This window comes from Pithys albifrons, chromosome 3, assembly GCF_047495875.1.
Source record: "Pithys albifrons albifrons isolate INPA30051 chromosome 3, PitAlb_v1, whole genome shotgun sequence".
NCBI lineage: Eukaryota > Metazoa > Chordata > Aves > Passeriformes > Thamnophilidae > Pithys > Pithys albifrons.
In genome coordinates, this window is record NC_092460.1 from 70809396 (window position 1) to 70827830 (window position 18435).

The 18435-nt window shown below is 36.4% G+C and overlaps 1 protein-coding gene across 1 annotated transcript in view; it reads right to left on the bottom strand.

Moving 5' to 3' along the window:
- Positions 1 to 18435, bottom strand: part of ARID2 (AT-rich interaction domain 2) — a 100208-nt gene that overhangs the window by 2705 nt on the left and 79068 nt on the right. The window contains exons 16-20 of the mRNA XM_071552348.1: positions 10825 to 10973; positions 5269 to 5407; positions 5085 to 5170; positions 625 to 748; positions 442 to 533 (exon numbers count right to left, since the gene is read on the bottom strand). Coding sequence (XP_071408449.1) covers positions 442 to 533; positions 625 to 748; positions 5085 to 5170; positions 5269 to 5407; positions 10825 to 10973 — 590 coding nt within the window. The remainder of the gene's footprint in view (positions 1 to 441; positions 534 to 624; positions 749 to 5084; positions 5171 to 5268; positions 5408 to 10824; positions 10974 to 18435) is intronic.

The following is an 18435-nucleotide window of genomic DNA, read 5'->3' on the forward strand; positions in this document are numbered from 1 at the left end:
AATATTCAGAATTAATAATTAGAAAAGTACTAAAAAATACTTCATGAATACTTTACAGACCAAAACTTTCAAAGATTTTTTAGATCTGAGAACATCAAAATCCGGGACTAATTCAGGTTGTAAGTGATCTCTGGTATGTGGTCCAACACTTGCTCAAACTGATATCCAATTGGGGTTTGAATATCTGAGGGGACAGAGATTGTACAGTCTCTTTGAGGAGTTTGTTCCCATGTTCCATCAGCTCTTCTGATTTTACATTTTTTCACTCATGGTATCTGAAATTTCCCTTGCTGCAACCTCTGCTCATTTCCCCTCATCCTTTCACCATGTTCTTCAAGGAATTTTTTTTTAAAAGACAGGTAAAACCTACCTACAGTTTGATACCTAAAGGAACAGAAACAACATTGCCCACTGATATTAGAAAAATTATACAACGCTTACCTGCGACCACATTCTGAATATTTACCAATATTTTTTAATATTAAGGCAGCTGTTAATCGGATGTGTTTAGTTATTGGTCCCTCTTTTTCATCCTACAAAAGTAAAGAGAAAAAAAATGTAAAAGCTTTGTGGTTAGCAGCAGGCAACAATTGATATCACATACTTAATTCAATAAATACTAACTGTGAAATCTCTGAAGACAAGGTTTCTTGATCCCCTCCTTAAAGCCATTAGGGCAGCACTGGGATGATTCACAATGGCCTTCTGTGCTCTGGGAGTAGAGGCAGCACCCCCTCCAGTTGGCTGCCTACATTATTAAGAGAAGAATTAATAAAAGTAAGCTTTGTACTACTTTCTAGGACATTAAAAACACTGAAAATTTATTTTACAATTTTTTAACTCATCTGAACAGAGACACAAAGATCCATTAACACTTGGTGCCGATACATGATTGGCCTTTTGCTTCCACAGAAATAAATCTTACAGTAAAGTCTTCAGAAGAGTCATGGGCTTTATTTTATGTGAAAAAACCCTTCTCTTGAAGAAGTACTTACTGCTCATCACCCATGACATTTGAGATGTAAAAGTAATATATTAGACTAATGACATAGCCACTTCCTGAAGTATACCAATTTAAAGGAATGTTTCATCAGACAGGCTTTAACAGGAACTAGGATACCAGCTGTGCAAATGCCATCTGAGATTTGACCAGAGAATGTCCTTAAAAAGCAGCTTTTCAAAACTTGACACAGCTCATTGGGACCACAAGGCACTAACACAATATAAAACACATGTTAACTGTGATTAGTGAGTAGTAATATAACATAATTTATGATCTAAGACATAAAACATGTCATTGTTAAACCAGATTAAACATTTGTAAAACCAATTACCTGTTACTGCAGCTTTCAGACTGAGATTAATAAATCAATCACAGTCTAACAAACATAGCAGAAGCAATTTTTCCATTTTCAGTATTAACACTGAAGTCAAAGCTCTATTTCACATAAAACTTTGAAATTACTCATATTCTTAAGTTTAGAATGTATAAATAGGAACTTCACTGCATGAGTGGGACTCAATGTCATCCTGAAGAACAATTTGCAGTATTGATGGTGAAAAGTATCAGCACACTTCAATATTTTGAACAATATTGTTATGACTCTTAATACCCTAGTAGAACCTGGTTAAGAACTGCAAGTAGCACTTATTTGCAAAGGTAACATAAATCAAATGTAAATGTTCTATTTTCTAAAAGGAAAGTTAACATGTAAGACAAATATTTTACTATCTTATAAGTGAAAGTGAATATTCCAGGAATAAAACTGGAATTCTCTATTCACAGGGAATTTCTTTGTAATTTGAAACTGTAACAGTAAGAAAACCCAGCTAAAAATGAAAATGTAGTAACAGACTCCTCTCTAAAAGTTTAGCTCTTAATTATGCTGTCATTCTCCCCTGGATGGAAATAAAATATGCAATACATATAATATGTACAATATATAGAATAAAATAGATAATACATAAAATAAATAAAAACTATTAAGTAAAAGCACAGAGCCTGAATTAAAAATCTGTTGGGCAATGACATGTTTATAGAACATGTGAAATTATTATGTTCATTTTTAATTCCTGAAACATTTTCATTTTCCTTGTATTGAGAAACACAAGGATTAATCAAGGGAGGCTGTTCCAAATGTCCCTATTCAACAGCTAACACAACATATCCTAGAAAGTTGAAGCACTCTTGCCTTGATTCTAGAAATACTGAAAAAGGGACAACTGCAATAAATTAGGAAGATACTGAAAGATTAAGACTCTTTCATTTTGAAAAGAAAAAGAAATTGATAAAAAACTACTGAGACATTAAGCAGACTGAGCTGTGCCTGTGGGCAAGTATCTCTCTCAAGAACCATCTAGATTTCCTGAATTTCTTTAATTATGTTATCAATTTAACTTCAAACCACACCATTCAAGTTAGGATTTAAAGTTATCTCCTGCCCCACTCCCATGGTGCATGAAGAATATTTCTGGTAACTCAAGCTAGCACTTTTGCTTCACTGGCAACAAGGAAAAAAAAGATGAATCCCAAAAGATTCCAATGCACAAAGCTACAGTCAACATACTGTTAATTGGTAGTGCTACTTGACCTTCCAGAATGCAATATTCAGCTACCTCTGAAAAACCAGAAGAGAAAGTGTTAAAATAATAAAAGCAAATTTGAAAAGCAAAGAAATACAGAATTAAGGTATAAAACCAACTCTGTAATGCAGCTTTACTTTGCTCACCTGGTTCTAGCAAAAGCTATTACAGATTTTTTCAAGTGTGTTATGACACAGAAATGACGATTAGGAGAATGGGCCCTTGTGTGTTCCTCACGTTTTACTTCCAGCACAAAAAACACTACCTGCACTCTCTGAGGTAGATCTAAGTTTTATTAAAGGGCGAGGGATTAAGTGAAGAAAGTTCACCTAATTAATGCCTAAAAGTTGATGACTTAGACATGCTTTGTCTCAGTACCAGTTTTTTTTAAGATGTTTCAGCTCCATACAAGAGTTTAATGATATGGACTATCAGTGGTGTGTCAATGTATCTGAACAATTTCTAGGACTCAGCAAAAAGTAAGTTAAGCCAAAACCCTTCAAAACTCCTTTCAGACATGACTGTGTAAGACAGCTTGAGGTGAGGTGTTGGAGCAGGCTTAGGGTTTTGCTTCACAAGTCAATGATTCTGGAATGCAAATTATGAAGTCTTGTCTCTCTCATGTAGCTGCTGGACGCTCTTTTCAGTTACACAAACAGAACTCTGTGGCGGTGCTGTAAAATAACGTGGGTTACGCACTACATTTAATCAAAATATTCCTGTTTGTTGATTTCTTATTTGGTAAAAGACAGAAGGCGAGAGAGTGAAAGTAACAGAAAGGGAATCTCTATGATTTCATAAGAGAGGTAAGTGTATTAATGGTTGTGAGTGCTGACAGAGAAAAGTCTCATCCCTTACTTTTGTTCCAGCCCACCTCCTGCACTGGTGTTCAACTGGCAATAAGGCAAATGTATCCCACTCAGCAGGCAGCCCATTCTTGATCTATGAGCACTTTTTTAAAACAAATTGATTTACCATGCAATCTAACACAAAAATAAAGCTAGTTCTCCTCTTTAAGCAATGCACAGCCACGAGAAACAAGAAGGGATGTCAGAGAGTGAAAACACAGAATCACAGAACCATTCAGGTTGGAAAACACTTCTAAGATCAGCGAGTCTAACCATTAACCACTGCCAAGTGCACCACTAAACCATGTCTCTAAAGTATCACATCTGCACATCTTTTAAAGACGGAAAAACACCCTACTTTGAGCAAAGTCCTTAATTCATATTCTGAAATCACATCCTTAGATTCTTGTGATATTGCAGTCTCAGTATTTCAGCAAGAACTGGTTATGCATATAAATTCCTACTTTTTGAATCTGACCTAATTAGAAGAGGGGATGTATGAGCAGTTTTTCTCCTTTGAGTACTTGTGCCAGTTTTAAAGAAGCCTGTGAGGACACACAGATACTGGATGTGTTATCTGTGCAAAAGAATATTTTGAAAAGGCAAAGCTGAGACCACATCATGCTAGTGATGGTATCAGCCCTACACTTCCCACTTACCAAGTATTTAAGACTACATTAGCATAATTATTTATTGTGTGGCTTTCTGAAGTCAGAATGTTGTTCACTTTAATGAAAAAAGGAATTATAAGCCTGTGTTAAGATTGTTTTTTATATTAAAAGATAAAAGGACTCCAAAGTTCTAAGTTTTCATAACTCAACCACCTCTGCTCCCTCCAGCAGTTTAGTAGCCATTCTACTAGCCAGAGAACAGACTGCAAAAGTCTGTCTGGGACTAGGTAATTACATCTTTAGCTTGCAACAAAGCAATTCCAGCCAGTTACTAGCAAAGACCTAGTCTTCATACACTTATACAAGTAACTGAACTCTGAATAACTCCAACATTAAGACAGCCATCCCCAAAACCTCACACCAATGGGTCTGTGCTCTCCAACACTAACTCCAGATAGCTGAAATCATTCTGGGAAAGAGAAGAACCAAAGCTGATTCCAGGTAGCAACACAAAATCTGAAGATTATGAGGAGTCTTTTATCTCGCTTCTTGTTTAAAGGAAAGGTTATTACAAGAGTCCTGATATCAAATCACCCCAAATTCATACCACAAAATTAGAAGGAATACAGCAAGTTAGAAGAAAATCCATCTCAGCTGTTTGACACAAATGAACTTCACACAACAAATAACTTTCCATTCAGATTACAGGCACGTCTCTGTTGCAAGAAAAATTATAAAATGCTGTCCAGTTGGGAAAAAAAAGGAGAACATGTTGAGAATTATGTTTATCATATAGATTGACCCATACACCAAAGAATTACCTGTTCTTTTTAGGGTAACTGCAATCACATCTCCTGCATCAGAATCTATTCCCTCTTCTGTCCATTTTGTCTTACTGAAATGGACCTCAAATTTGATTACTGTTACGATTCCTACATATGCAGAGTTTCACCTGATAAGCCAAGTTATAGATTTACAAATTCTTTCAATAATTTCTGTTTCTCTTATTGTCTCTATCGCTAATGAGGCTCAAGTCTCTTACTTATTGGAAGGCTTCTGGTTTCCTGCTTGTCCGTGTTCATCTTGCTTTAATCCTGCAAGCAAAGCATCTCTTGAGCAGTGCTTATCCTGTTTGGAGAAAAGAGAAAGACAGTAAGAAAGTGTGTGGAAACTTACAAGGAAATCCCTACTCTTTTCTGAAATAATAAGTGAAAGAAAATCTGCACCTGTAAATGGGTAATGAAGGAAAACCTCTGCCTCTGGAAAGGTTCACATCCCTCCCATAAGCACTGCCCTGGGTAGACATCTTTTCCTCCATGTTCGGTTGCTGCATGATAGAAAACCTGTGATGGTGTCTGAAACCACCTACAAAAAGAAGGGGAACAAAATTTAATTTTTTTATTTCCCAGTTAATGATAAGGCACAAATATCACATACATTAAACTCATACTGGTTAAACTTTTTTTCCTGAACTGAGACATGCATTGATAAATGAAAAGTTGTAGAATTTTAAAGAGAAAAACATGTACACATATTACCATTGAGCTAACAATAAATGGCAGAATGACTTTGTCAAATCAGATTGAAATATCATAGTTCCATTTTTCTACTCACACTTTCAAGAAATAATGCATGTTAATTCCAATAGATCCATTCTCTGCACTTAAGCAAAATACAACCATAAACTATGAACAGTAAAAAAGATTAGTTTCATGTATTCGTTTTCCCATTTTCCTTCTTTACTGGCACTCACACTTAGACCTTATTTAACTTAAATTAGGAAAAAGAGATGTTCACCACACATATTATTTGCTCTCAATACCACACACTTGGCAAAAGTGACAGAGTAAGAGATCAATCTAAATTAGTGCTCTTTAGTACCTAATCCTAATTAATGGGAAAACTGACAGGTATCATTTCCTGATGTACAGAGAAGTTGAAAAATGTCAGTTATGTGACCCTTTTCAACATCTTCATTTAAATCTCAGTTTTTTCCATTTGGTGAAAGCAGAGCTGTGACAGACCTTACAGTGAGTTCAGCCTGATAAGGGCTTTCCTCCATTTTGAAGTGGTAGAAAAGTTACAACTCACTGTGAATGCCACCTCAAAATACTGGTGAATTAACAGTTCTTGGATCTGTATTTTCAAATTGTCATAGAATGGCTTGGGTTGGAAAGGGATCTTGAAAATCATCTTTAGTTCCAATCCCTGTGCCCTGGGCAAGAACACATTCAACTCGATCAGCTTGCTCAGAGCCCCATCCCACATGGCCTTGAACACCACCAGGGTTGGGGCAACTGCAGCTTCCCTGTGCAGCCTGTTCCAGTGCCTCACCACCCTCACAGTAAAGAATGTTTCCCTAGTATCCAATCTAAATGTACTCTCTACCAATGTAAGAACCCTAACCCTTGTCCCAAACAGCAGTGTCCCAGGGGATGCCAGCTGGAAGTCTGTCTTCTTAAAGTTCAAGAGCCTGACTTTACTCCTTATCTGACCTATACTCCTCAAGACTGCCAACTCCACCAATGCACAACTGCTGCAACCTGGGCTACCTCCAATCTCATGCAGACAATAGATATGTTATTGTAACATATATAAGATGGTAAAGGAGAATCAATGCATTTCAAGAAGTATGGCATGAAAACAGTGAACGACTCAAAGTACTGGGGTTTTTCTTAGCCTAGATATACCCTAAAATATATCTCAAGTGTTACAAATTATGTCCCTTACTTCAGCAGAAGAAAAATGGCCAAAAGATTTAGTTGTGTACAATTCATTTCCATACAACTAACCCAGCTCATCAACACCAACCTCAGGCTTGGACAGAAGAGGTGTAGAAACTCAACTGCTTCCATTTTGGGAAGTCACTGCCACCAGCTGTCCTCACACACTTACTGCAGGGATGCCACTGGTGTCACAGTCTTACCAAAGAGGTAACACATGCACCCACCTCAGACTCTCTGGTTGACATGCCAGTATTTTACTTTCAGTTAACAAGAAAAGAATTTGCATTAAGATGTTTGACCAAATTCACTGGGCTGAACAGTGCCAAGAAGAGACAAGCTCCAGAGACCTACAGCAAGCAGCCAAGGATGAAGTAACATCAGCAACCTACAGCAGTCATTTATGGACATGGCCGAGTCAGAACTCACAGCATGTGACCAGTGGATCAGTAAGTGCTTTGAACCAGCCACCTCCTTCTACACCCGACTATTCAGCAGAGACCATGATGCAAACATACCTCCAGGGGATACCCAGGCCTAAGTGTACAGATACTGTTACCTGAACACTATAAAGGTATCAAAAAGATAATTTCATCCAGAGACAAGTCTTAGTTATAAACTGAATCCTACTGCAATAACCACCTCTCATACAACTGCCTTTTGCACAGGCAATAAATGCTACTCTCTTTAGAAGCATTCACCTTTTACATGCCAGTTAGTCCTTACTGAAGGGAAGCTGGAAAAGAGAAATACCTGCCTCTTGCTGTTGGTCCAGACATCCCATAGTAGGAAATGGAAATAAAATGTTTTACATCTACACTGGCTCAACAGCTGATGTTTCAGAGAACAGAAAGATGTCCTTCCATAATAAAGGGGAAACTTTGTAAGTATGTAAACTTAAGCATGGCACAAATGTATTTATGAATATTTCCTGGCACAGATGAATCAAATTTCATGGCAGAAGTGAAATCCAAAACACAATGTAAAACACGTTATTCACCATGGCAAAGCTTTAGAAAAATAAAGCCATTTCAGCTATGTTGGCTCATTCACTGTTTCATACATTCAGTGTTATACATGCCAATCATTAATCTAAAAAGATTCAAATTTACTACCATTTTGCAGAGAAAAAATACTTTTCCTTAAAGAAACACCTAATTATAGTAATGAAAAAGGCTTATGTACTGACAATATGGTCAGTTCAGTCTAGACTCATTTCCCACTTAATTTCTCCATCATGCTGTTCAACTGCTGAACAGAATATTAAACTAATAGCTGCCTTAACAGGCAGTGGAGATTCAATAGCATTTTCAATTTACTTTTTAAATACAAAGCATTTCAAGAGCAGACAAATGCCTACCTGTGAAACAGAACTGCAGCTTTTAAATTAAGCCACATACAATTAGCAGTACTTGCAGCTGAAGTTCAAAGGAAAACACCAACTTTCTGTTACATGTTCAATGCAAAGTGCTGACTGACACCTTTTAGTTTCACTTCCACTTCAGGTACTAAAATCTGAATACATCTGCCAGAGGCCAATCATTACAACTAATTTGCATAATTCAGCCTCATCTCGTTGCACTCTTCAGACACTGCTAAATCCGTGGTACTTTAAATTTTTGTCTAATGTTTTCTAATTCAGTTCTAAAAAAACACAAATCTTGGAAGAGAAACATAATGCTAATATTTTGTGAGATTTAAATAACATGCTCAGAGAAACAGGTGAAAATGACTGTTTCAAGTGAGACTCCTGTCCTATCTTTCTAGTCAACTGCAAACATCAAGAAAAAAACCCTACTGTTCCATCATTCCACTATGACAAAACTGCCTGTCTAATCCTAGAAAACAGAACACTGCTAAGCAATCATGAATGAAACCAAAAAGTGAATCTGAAGTTCACAGAGACTAATGACCCGCTCAAAAGAGTCTTTTGGTTTCCTGCTTAAACAACTCAATAAAAACAGTTAAGTTTGAGAGTTATAAATAGAACAGTTACCAGAACAGGTGCGAATTCCAGATTTTTCTTTATGTCTGTTAGAATCAGGAATACTACAGGAGGTTTGATACTCCTGTTTTTAATCACGCTGTTCAAGGAATAAGATCAAACAATACACATTTGAAGAAAATGTTCACATTTTGGTTCTCACTTCACCACAGAGAACACCAATGTAATGTTTGTTTAAACTGCTTTTAGGTTGGGACTGAAGTAACTGTTTTCAAAGTAATAGACAGCACATACACAAGAGCTGTGCACCACATGGATTCAATCTATCAATGCAAAAATCTCAGAAAGCTTTTGAAAAGAATCAAACTTAACCATGAAAAAAAGCAGTGCAGGAAGCAACAACCAGAGAAAACTAAAGCAACAGAAATAATATACTATGGTTGAAATACAATGTAGAGATCAACTTGTAAAATATCAGCCTTGAAACCCGTAACTTCAGTCTCAGAAAAACCTACTGCAGTAACATTTGAAGACAGACTATAAAAAGACTGATAATGTAAGGTAATCATAATTGTACTGCTCCTTCTCCTGTCCCAAAATCTGTCTGCAAGTATTCACATCCTAGTTCACAAGTGAGATCAAGCTTATTCCATGGTCAGATGTCATCTCAACACAACTTCTCCTTTAGACACAGAAAAAAGTAGGTGACTTATGCTTTAAAACTGTAGTTCAGGAAACTCTTCAAGATGGTAGAAATTGGCAAAGCTTCTGCTGGGAAACTACCCCAAGCTTTCCCGAGCTCAATACAACCACTCTTGTACCTACACAGGTGTTAATGCATCTGCTATGCAGCCAGTAGAATAAGGCTCTACGGTTCTGTTTATTAGCAGTAAAGAAGGAAACTACAAAAGTAAGTAAAGTCTTACACGTATTTCTTACATAGAGAAGTGTCATCTATCAAAGAAAGAAAAATCATTTTTAAGGTGAAAATAGGGCACCAATCTAAAAAGCTACAGATCTTTACAGTATCAGAGCCTTACCTAAAATCTGTATGTCTTGCATTGACTTAATGAACTTAAAATTATGTTTTTAAGGAACAGAAGAAACAGAAACTACACCTTCAGAGGTCTGCATAATAACAGTCCTTTAGTATTGCTACAATTCTGATCAAATGCCTCATTTTCACGATCAGTTCCAAACATTTGAACTTCTCCATCTTTTCAGCCCAACTTCCTGAATTTGCCACCAGCTGTCTGTCAAATCAGCTTGTCTTTATTCTCCTTTAGTCCTGTCCTACAACAATGAAGCACCTCACCCCTTTCATGCCCATCCTGTATGTTACACAATTTTTCCTCACTGTTTTCAAAGTGGCTATTTGACAACTGCCTTTGTTTCACCGATCTCTGCCCTTCCTTGGAAACGAAGCATATTCACAAACCTAAAAATAAGTATCTAGACATACATACTGATAACAAGAATCACCTCATGTTTTTATAAGCCTGCATCTAAATGTCTGCTAGCTCACTCCTCTCGCTTTTAGGGACAAGAGCAAATCAAAAAATGTCTAATCATTGCTGCCTAGTCTTAAGCACGATTTCCTTTTTTATTTCCTTTCTCACCAACAAATGGCACACATTTCCTGGGGCACACAAATGGCATAATTACCACAATTAGTCATAAGCTAAACAAGACTTTGACCGGGACACAGAAGTTCCACACCCTGCTCTTGCAAAACTGGAAACACAAGAAAATGATTTGTAACTGGAGTAGAGGAACTACTTTCGTATTTGCAAAACAGAAAACAAGTTTCAGAGCTAGGATTTCTTTTTCTTTTTAACTTAACTATGCAACTATTTTATTTGTTACTGAATAATCAACATACTACAAGAAAGCCACACAATACTCATTTTATATTCTGAAATATAATTGAGAGCAGTTAAGTTTCTTGTCTTGCCCATCTCATTCAGTTCCCTCAGTGTTTTCACTTTTTCTTTTCCCCACTGACAAATTATAAGGCAACTTAAGGAAACAGAACAGACAGGATGTGTAGAATCACCTTCTACATAGGAGCATATGTCACATATTAGTAAAAGGTAAATAAAGGAGCCACTGACTTTTTACAAGATTGCCACAGACACATGAAGTTCTGTCCAGGTTTTTTCATTTGCTCTGCATGCTGACTCGCTGCAGTGTATGAAGGCGGCTGCAAATTGATCTGCTGGCCTGGGACTTGTACTGTTGGTATCGACGTTGCAGGTGTGCTCTGTAGGAAAAGTTAAAACACAGTTTTAAAAAGGGCTTATGTCAATACTTGACATACAGTTTACTGTTTGCTGAAAGACCTTTTGTATTACACTTTAATACATCACAGTTTTCAGCTTTTAACACTTTGAATAAGCATTGACAGATACAGAAACATGAGGGACATACAACTTTTAGAACTGCATTTATGCTGAAATTTCTAGTATTTAAATTAATTAATTTAATGCTCAAATTTAAACACAGAACTATGCAAACTCCAGGTGTTGCAGTATCATCAGCATAGGGAGTAGTTTTGCTTTCCTATGTAAAGGTAAGATAAAAATACTGCTAAAGCAGCAAAGTGAGCACTGAAACATACAAAATTGCTTTATGTTCTCTGATGAAATAGTTTTATGTACAGCATCTATGGAATTCTTGAACTGCCACACTAGTACACATCAGTCTGTGTTAGAGTGCATAAGAAAAGGCAAATGAACAATGCTGAAGAAACACTACCCATGACCAGCAGGCTCCAGCTATGACATACCATTTTCTCTATAAAACTTGGCAAATGATACAATTCTTCAGGCTCTTGTAAAACCAGACAGCACATGTACCTTCCTACAGAGCACCACATGCTCAGAATGCCTGAACATGTTGTACAACTTATATCCAGTGAAAGAGAAACATTTCAGAATGGAAAAATATGTTCCCCTTGCTCCTTTGCAATGTAACAACACTTACTTTTAACACTGAACTAAAATTATCTTTAAAATTACCTAAAAAAATATAAAAATAAAAGCATTTTTTCCTGAATAATACATTCTGAACTCTTAACTTCCCATTTCAAAACAGTGTTTGTGTGAGAATATTGTTTTTCTTCTTTCTTTTTTTACTGGAAGGCTCTGGCCAGCAAGATATTTATAAGGATGATGACAACAGAAAAATTAGGCTTTTGAAGACTATGTAGGAACAAAGACTTAACATCCTTTTCTCCCCTACTGTTTAAAAAGGCAAGTACCACTCTAAAGAGAGCAAATAACATTACTTTCAAGTCAGTGCTTCAGAATATTATAGAGCAAAAGCACTTTCAAATGCTGCACAAAATAACTCTGTGTAGAAGTTTACAGCTCTGTTACTGAATAACTTGAGACTATAAAGAAACAAACAGTTAATTGCAACTTCTTTAATTTCATTAGCATGTTGATTCTGCATTTTCTTCTTGCTGCTCTCTACTGGCATTGTGGACAACAGTCATATAAGGTATTAAGTTTATAACTATCACAGAGCATAAAATGCTAATAACATGACCAAAGAGACAGCAAAAAAGCCTGATAAAAACCCAAACATTTCTCATATCTAAGCATAAAACACGATAAAATAAGGCAAAATTCTGCAAAACTCCTGAACACAGCACAACTCCTTATGATGCCTGTGATTCCTCTGCATACATGAAAAGCTTTAAGAAAGGACTCGAGTCCACTGGTCATAACTACAAATCATTTTGAACTCAGCAGTGATTTTCATCAAAAGTCCTCTCAGCTATTTTACAGAATGGGTAATGAATCCTTCCTGATGTATCTTCTAACAAAATGTAAACACAAGTGGGGCCTTTTAAGACCAACATACTTTTAAACAGGCATTTTTTAAAGTGACGCTGCAAATAAAATAATCGAATGTTAACAGTACAGCTTATTTTGCAGCCTTGACTTGGCACCCCAGTATCAACACGTTATTATGGTCTTTAGGAGATTTTCTGTCCCTGTACAACTTCTGTCTCCTCTAATGTGAAGAAAAGAAAATAAGGTTACTGGATGAATTCAGTACTTCATTTAATTCTCATCATTCAATGTGTAGTTCATGTATTATTTACTCCTTTAAGAGCAAACTCTACAATTAACCCAGAATTATGAATTTTCTCAAGGGTTTCTATGGCAAGTTCTCTTAGTAGTATTTAAAAGTTTCTATACCATCTCATTGAAAAATTCTTTATTTTAAACAAGCAGAGCTGAGATACACACCATAAAATGTTACATGCTGAAAATGAAAAGAGCAGAGAAAAGGAAACAAATTCTCAGGACAGAAAGTTAAAGTTTAGTTTCCCTTCCAATTCCTACTTTTTTTCCTTCTGTGAGAAAAAGGATGATAAATTGAAAAGAAATATGTAAAGTAACTGCTGCTGTTTAAATTCTTCAGTTATTGCTGTACTGTAGTTTCACTCAAACTTCTGGCATCATAAATTCCATGTGTTTTTTAAGACAAATCTATTGCCTCCCTCTCAGCTGTGCTGATTATATTTTTAAATCAACACATAAAGCAAAGTTACATTTGCTTTCCTAGGTTTTATTTTACAAACGTAAGTTCTACATTCAAACATCTCAAGCTTTCCTCTCCTCATTCAAGAGATCAGAAATACTGCTAATTTTTGGTTTCCTTTTCCCTCATCTATTTTCTTGTATCCATTTAGTAATGCATGATACACAGGACATCACTAAAATTTGGTATGGCCTTTGTTTTTCATAAAGGAAACTCCTTTTTTCCAGAAACATACCTAGAAACATCTGCTATGTGCTATCCAGTTCACAGTACTGATATGCAATGATTATGTAAACTCATTTATTTCTTTAACTTACAGAACCATGAGAGACATTAATTTTTTTCTAATAAAGTCTTTCTGGGAGAAGTAACATTGAAAAGTCCTTCCCTGTGGCATAAAGATTTCACAAAGTTTCCTCCTCTAGCAAAAACATTTAATGAACCCACGTTCCCCAAGAGAACAAACACACAGTACTCTAACACACTTGAATGCACTTCATGACATCTTCTGATAATCAAACTAGACCTCTCCATGACATAATTTGCAACTGCCACCACTTAGTCCTTTTCTCACAGCATCTTGGGACTGAAAGGTACCTCTACAACAGCAGCATCACATATCCCAGTATGGTTTGCATTGAACTCTAAAGTACACAAACACAAACCCTTAATGCCTGTACAGTCTACTTACAGAACAGATACCACGGCCTACTTTAATATGGAGGTGGAGATCTCGTATCTTCAGACTGACTTTAGACTGAGGTATTGGAAAGGGGCTGGAAATCCAGCCTAGTCATGAAAACTAAAAGCACAGCCAAGAGCTTTCTCGCAGCTAGACTGGATGGTTTGCAAAGATGCTAATTTAATTTTATGCACAAGAGCTTCTCCATTTGTGTACCTGAGCTCCCTGTGTGGTAAGAATAACAAACGCTGTGCCTTGGTGCCAGAAATGGCCTCCACCTACATTTCACAGAATCAAAGGTGCCGTTCCCTTTATGCATCAACAGATAACTTTATTTCATCATGACACCTGCCAATTTTATTTAAAAGGTCTACTGTGCCATCAGGAAGAGAAGGCGTTGCATCCCAGCATGTTGGAGATTCTGTTGACATGTAAAGCCATGTGTTGTTAAGAAGCTTTGGGCGGCATTTCTTCTCCCACCATTAGTATGTGCACACCCTCAGTAAATACATTTAACTCAAACAGTTAATCATTAGCAAAAATATTTCTGAAGTATCATAGGATTTACAGTTTGGTATTGCAAAATTTTGTTTAACTTATTCATGGTAATCAACCCATCCATAAAAAGGTAACACATAAGCTGAAAACAAACAGCAGAATTTGAGTATGAAGAAGGGGTCAAATGGATGGGTAGACAACAAAATAAATGTTCTTTTCTTGTTAAATTACTGAAGTTTATGTCTCCTTGCTTCACATGTGAAGGGCAATAAAAGCAGTGAGATTCTGTATTTCAGTACTTCCAGCTGAGGAACTCATTTGCTCTGTGGCTAGGAATGAATTCCACCTCCTGGAGCTACACACCTGCTTTCTGGTGCACAGTATTCTCAGCTTCTCAATCAAAAGAGAGCCAGAGCAAATAGTCAGGGCCACACAGACTTTGCCAACTAGATTTCAACAACAGCATGTTTCCATTGGGCAGCCTTCAGAGAAATGGGTGTACATTGTTTATGAGGAGATGATAGTGATGAGTGGGAAAGTCATTACTTAAAAAGCTAGATAAGGGAATTTAAATCAGATATGTTCAGTTCTAAGAACTTGGCATGGTATCAGAGCATTCCATCAAAACACAGAGCAATTGGGACAAACCAACATGGTTATGTTCAACAGATGTTTTGGAGGTGTTTGAAGAGAAGTAAGAAATACTGGAAAAGAAAAGGATACAGAGAGGTAAATGATAATGTATTTTTCAACCAACTAACTAGCACAATGCCTCAGGAAAGCAACAGACCAGGAACAGGGAATACTAAAATAAAAGGAAGCCAAGAAAGTCAAGTGCCAGTTCTGTCTTCTCTCAGAGTACATTTTGTGAGCTCACAAAATATAAATGGAGATAGAAGAACAAAATTGCAACTCTCCGTGTATCACATATACCTCTACTGACATAAAAAATGGGCTGTGGGTATATCTGTTATCAAAATGTGAAGTCTAAAAAGAAAAATTTTAAAAGTAAGAATATATATATAGTTATTTTTCAGTAAGCTTTGCTGAGGTATATAATTAACATGGAATAATCTCAGGTTATACACAGAAGATACCTGTGTCTAACTGGATTTCAATGGCACTTACATGGGATGTCCCATAAACAGCAAGCATATAATTGCTACTATTTCAGTAGGCCATTTAAATTAACATTTTTCTCCAAGCATAAGTTCCAGCCCATTTCAAACTACCATTCATATAACAAAACACAGTTCTTGTAACTTCTACATTCCCTTAAGCATTATTTCACTTTCTCCTCCTCTCCTTAGTTTTCATGTTGCTGTTCCCCTCCTCTCCTATTCATTTCTCCTTCCTTATCTTCAAGGATCTTCCCTTTCTCCTCTCTGCAGTTCAAGACAACTAATCTTGCTGTAGTTGCATAATCAGCTCTCTCCTCTCTCTTCTGTCCTCTACATTTCTTTTTCCAGTCTTCCTGTTTGGTTTTACTTTTATTACAATATTTTTAATTCCATTCCTTTTACACTTCTCTGAAATACAAGCTGTAGCTTAAAATAAAATTTAAGATAACAAGCAAACAGGAAATCACACACCAAAAACTTCAGCAGACATGTCACTTTGCCACAGCTAATAACCCCTTGTTCTCTGCGCCTCACCATTTTTCTCTACTGGGTTGTATTTCTAATAAATTTCAGTGTTTGCAGAAGGAAACACACACTCCTATTTCTTCTGCAAGACAGCCAATACATAATAGGTACTGCAGAGAGGATCAAATAATGCAGATGCTCAAGTGCAAACAGGTGTTCCTTAGCTGCTGCCCTTCCCAAAGTTAGGGACAAGGGTCCTGCCTTTTAGACAAGGAAGACTCAAAATGGGAGGAAGAAAACAGAAGATTATATGGGGTCTAATCTTAAAAGAAGTCATCACTAAAACTCACACCAAGTTCAAGAGAATTTAGCTGTATGTCAGTATTCCTGGACGTCTCAAAGATACTCCAAAAAGCAGACTCAATATTAGGAATACTTAACATCTGCTTTTCCAGAAAAAACAACAGCTATTACAGCTGCTCAGCAGCTTTGGGAGAAAAAAAAGGTGGCCAGGATGATTTTGATACTCTTTGTAGTCCAACACATTACACTTAAAGAAGTGGTAAAAATCCTTAGAAGTCTTGCCGCACTGTGATGTTCACTATATCTGAACAGAGTACTATAAACTGGGTTCAATTATAAGTCAGTACTTTGCATTATCACAACAGACATAGTTCATAAATCTACAGTCATATGGCTAATGCAAATAGCTAATGAATATATTTTTCACAAGGATTAAAACTCATTAACTCCTTTTTCCCATGTCTCTGTAATTTTAAAGAAAGGAAGAGCATCCTACAAACAGCAGACCAAACTTTCAGGGAAGAAGCCATTAAACCAAGTTCTCCTCATCTACAAAATTTTACTGAATGGCAAACCCAGCTGGCAGCATTTCAGTTTGTACAGTTAATGGAAACTAAGAACTATTAATGATAGTGATGTCAGGGATAATGTAAAAAAGAAACTATCAGCACAGAAAAGATTAATTTTTTTTTCTATTTTCCCCCTCTATTATCATGATACACATTATCAAAATAAAATGAAATTGTGAAATATAATATTCTACTCTTTGGAAAATTCTTAAAGTCTGGTAGTTTAGCAGCTGTTTGAGACAGCTGCAAATTCTTGTCAGCCACATATCGAGGAAATAAATAAACATAGATAATATTTATTCCATTCCACAGGCATAGCCATACCATCTTGTACTTCATCCAAATCCTTAGCAAAGCTGTAACAGAAATTCGAACTGTGTAACAGCTAAAGACAGAAGTGTAAAAAGCAAGGCGTAGCTAAAATATCGACACTACAGAAAATCTAGCACGTTACTGTCCCCATGCTGCCAACAGACACTTTCATTTTGGTCAAATTGTTTCTAGTAAGAACAAAGATAAATAGCATATCAAAAAATACAGATCTCACTCTAACAAAACCCAAGTTCGAAGACATTTTAAGAATGTAACTCTGTGGCAGTTAAAAGAGTAGACAAAGGAAAAAAGAAAGGTAACTTGTTAACTGTTAGCTCTGATTTCTGACAACTATTGAAGGAATGTCAAAAGAGCTTTCAAGAGAAAGCTAACTTGACACAGTAAAAGAAGTAGCAATGGCCATCACTTGTCACATTTTGAGTTCTAGCTCTGTTTAAGTCCATAAGATCTACACCTTCTAACCCCAAGCAAATAAAATAAAGAGGGTAAGAAATAAAAGATCTGTTACTTCAAGGTCAAAATGCACTAAAACGTACACTCAGGACTTCACTTCCTCTCCTCACTCTGGTCTGTCAGAACTGCCAGACCTACCATTCTCTTTGCTCCTATTCAGGTTAGGAATGTTTTTCTGGAGAGGGATTTTCTAAGTACAAAACTAAAATTATAGAGATTGGAATACTCTCAAGCATGATTATTTGTACTTCAAAATAATCATACAAATGATGGTCATACCTCATTTCTAGTTAAGTGTTAGGGAGTAACCACTTCCAAAAGATTAAATGAAGTTGATCAAGTGGGGGATAACCCCAAACAAACCCTCTCCTAAGCTTGTCAAACAGAAAAAAAACCCACAAAAAACCAATGCTTACTTTTTAGATAAATGTTGCAAATATTTTATAATAAATGACTGCAAATATTCCAACAAATTTACAAAACAATACTTTCTCCTGATCGCAGTGAACCCACAAAGCAAGATTTTGAAGACTGCCTTCAAATGCAAGAACTTCAACTCATTTCAGCAAGCCAAATGCAGGTGCAGTGATTAACTTCAAAAAAACCCATATTCACCCCTTCAGAGCAACCAAGAATAAAAGGCAGAACAATACTGACATTTCTGCAAGACTATCCAACAAATCATGGTTGTTTTCAGAACAGCTAATCCCTAAAGGAAGAAACAGTGAGAAGCAGTTCTTTCCT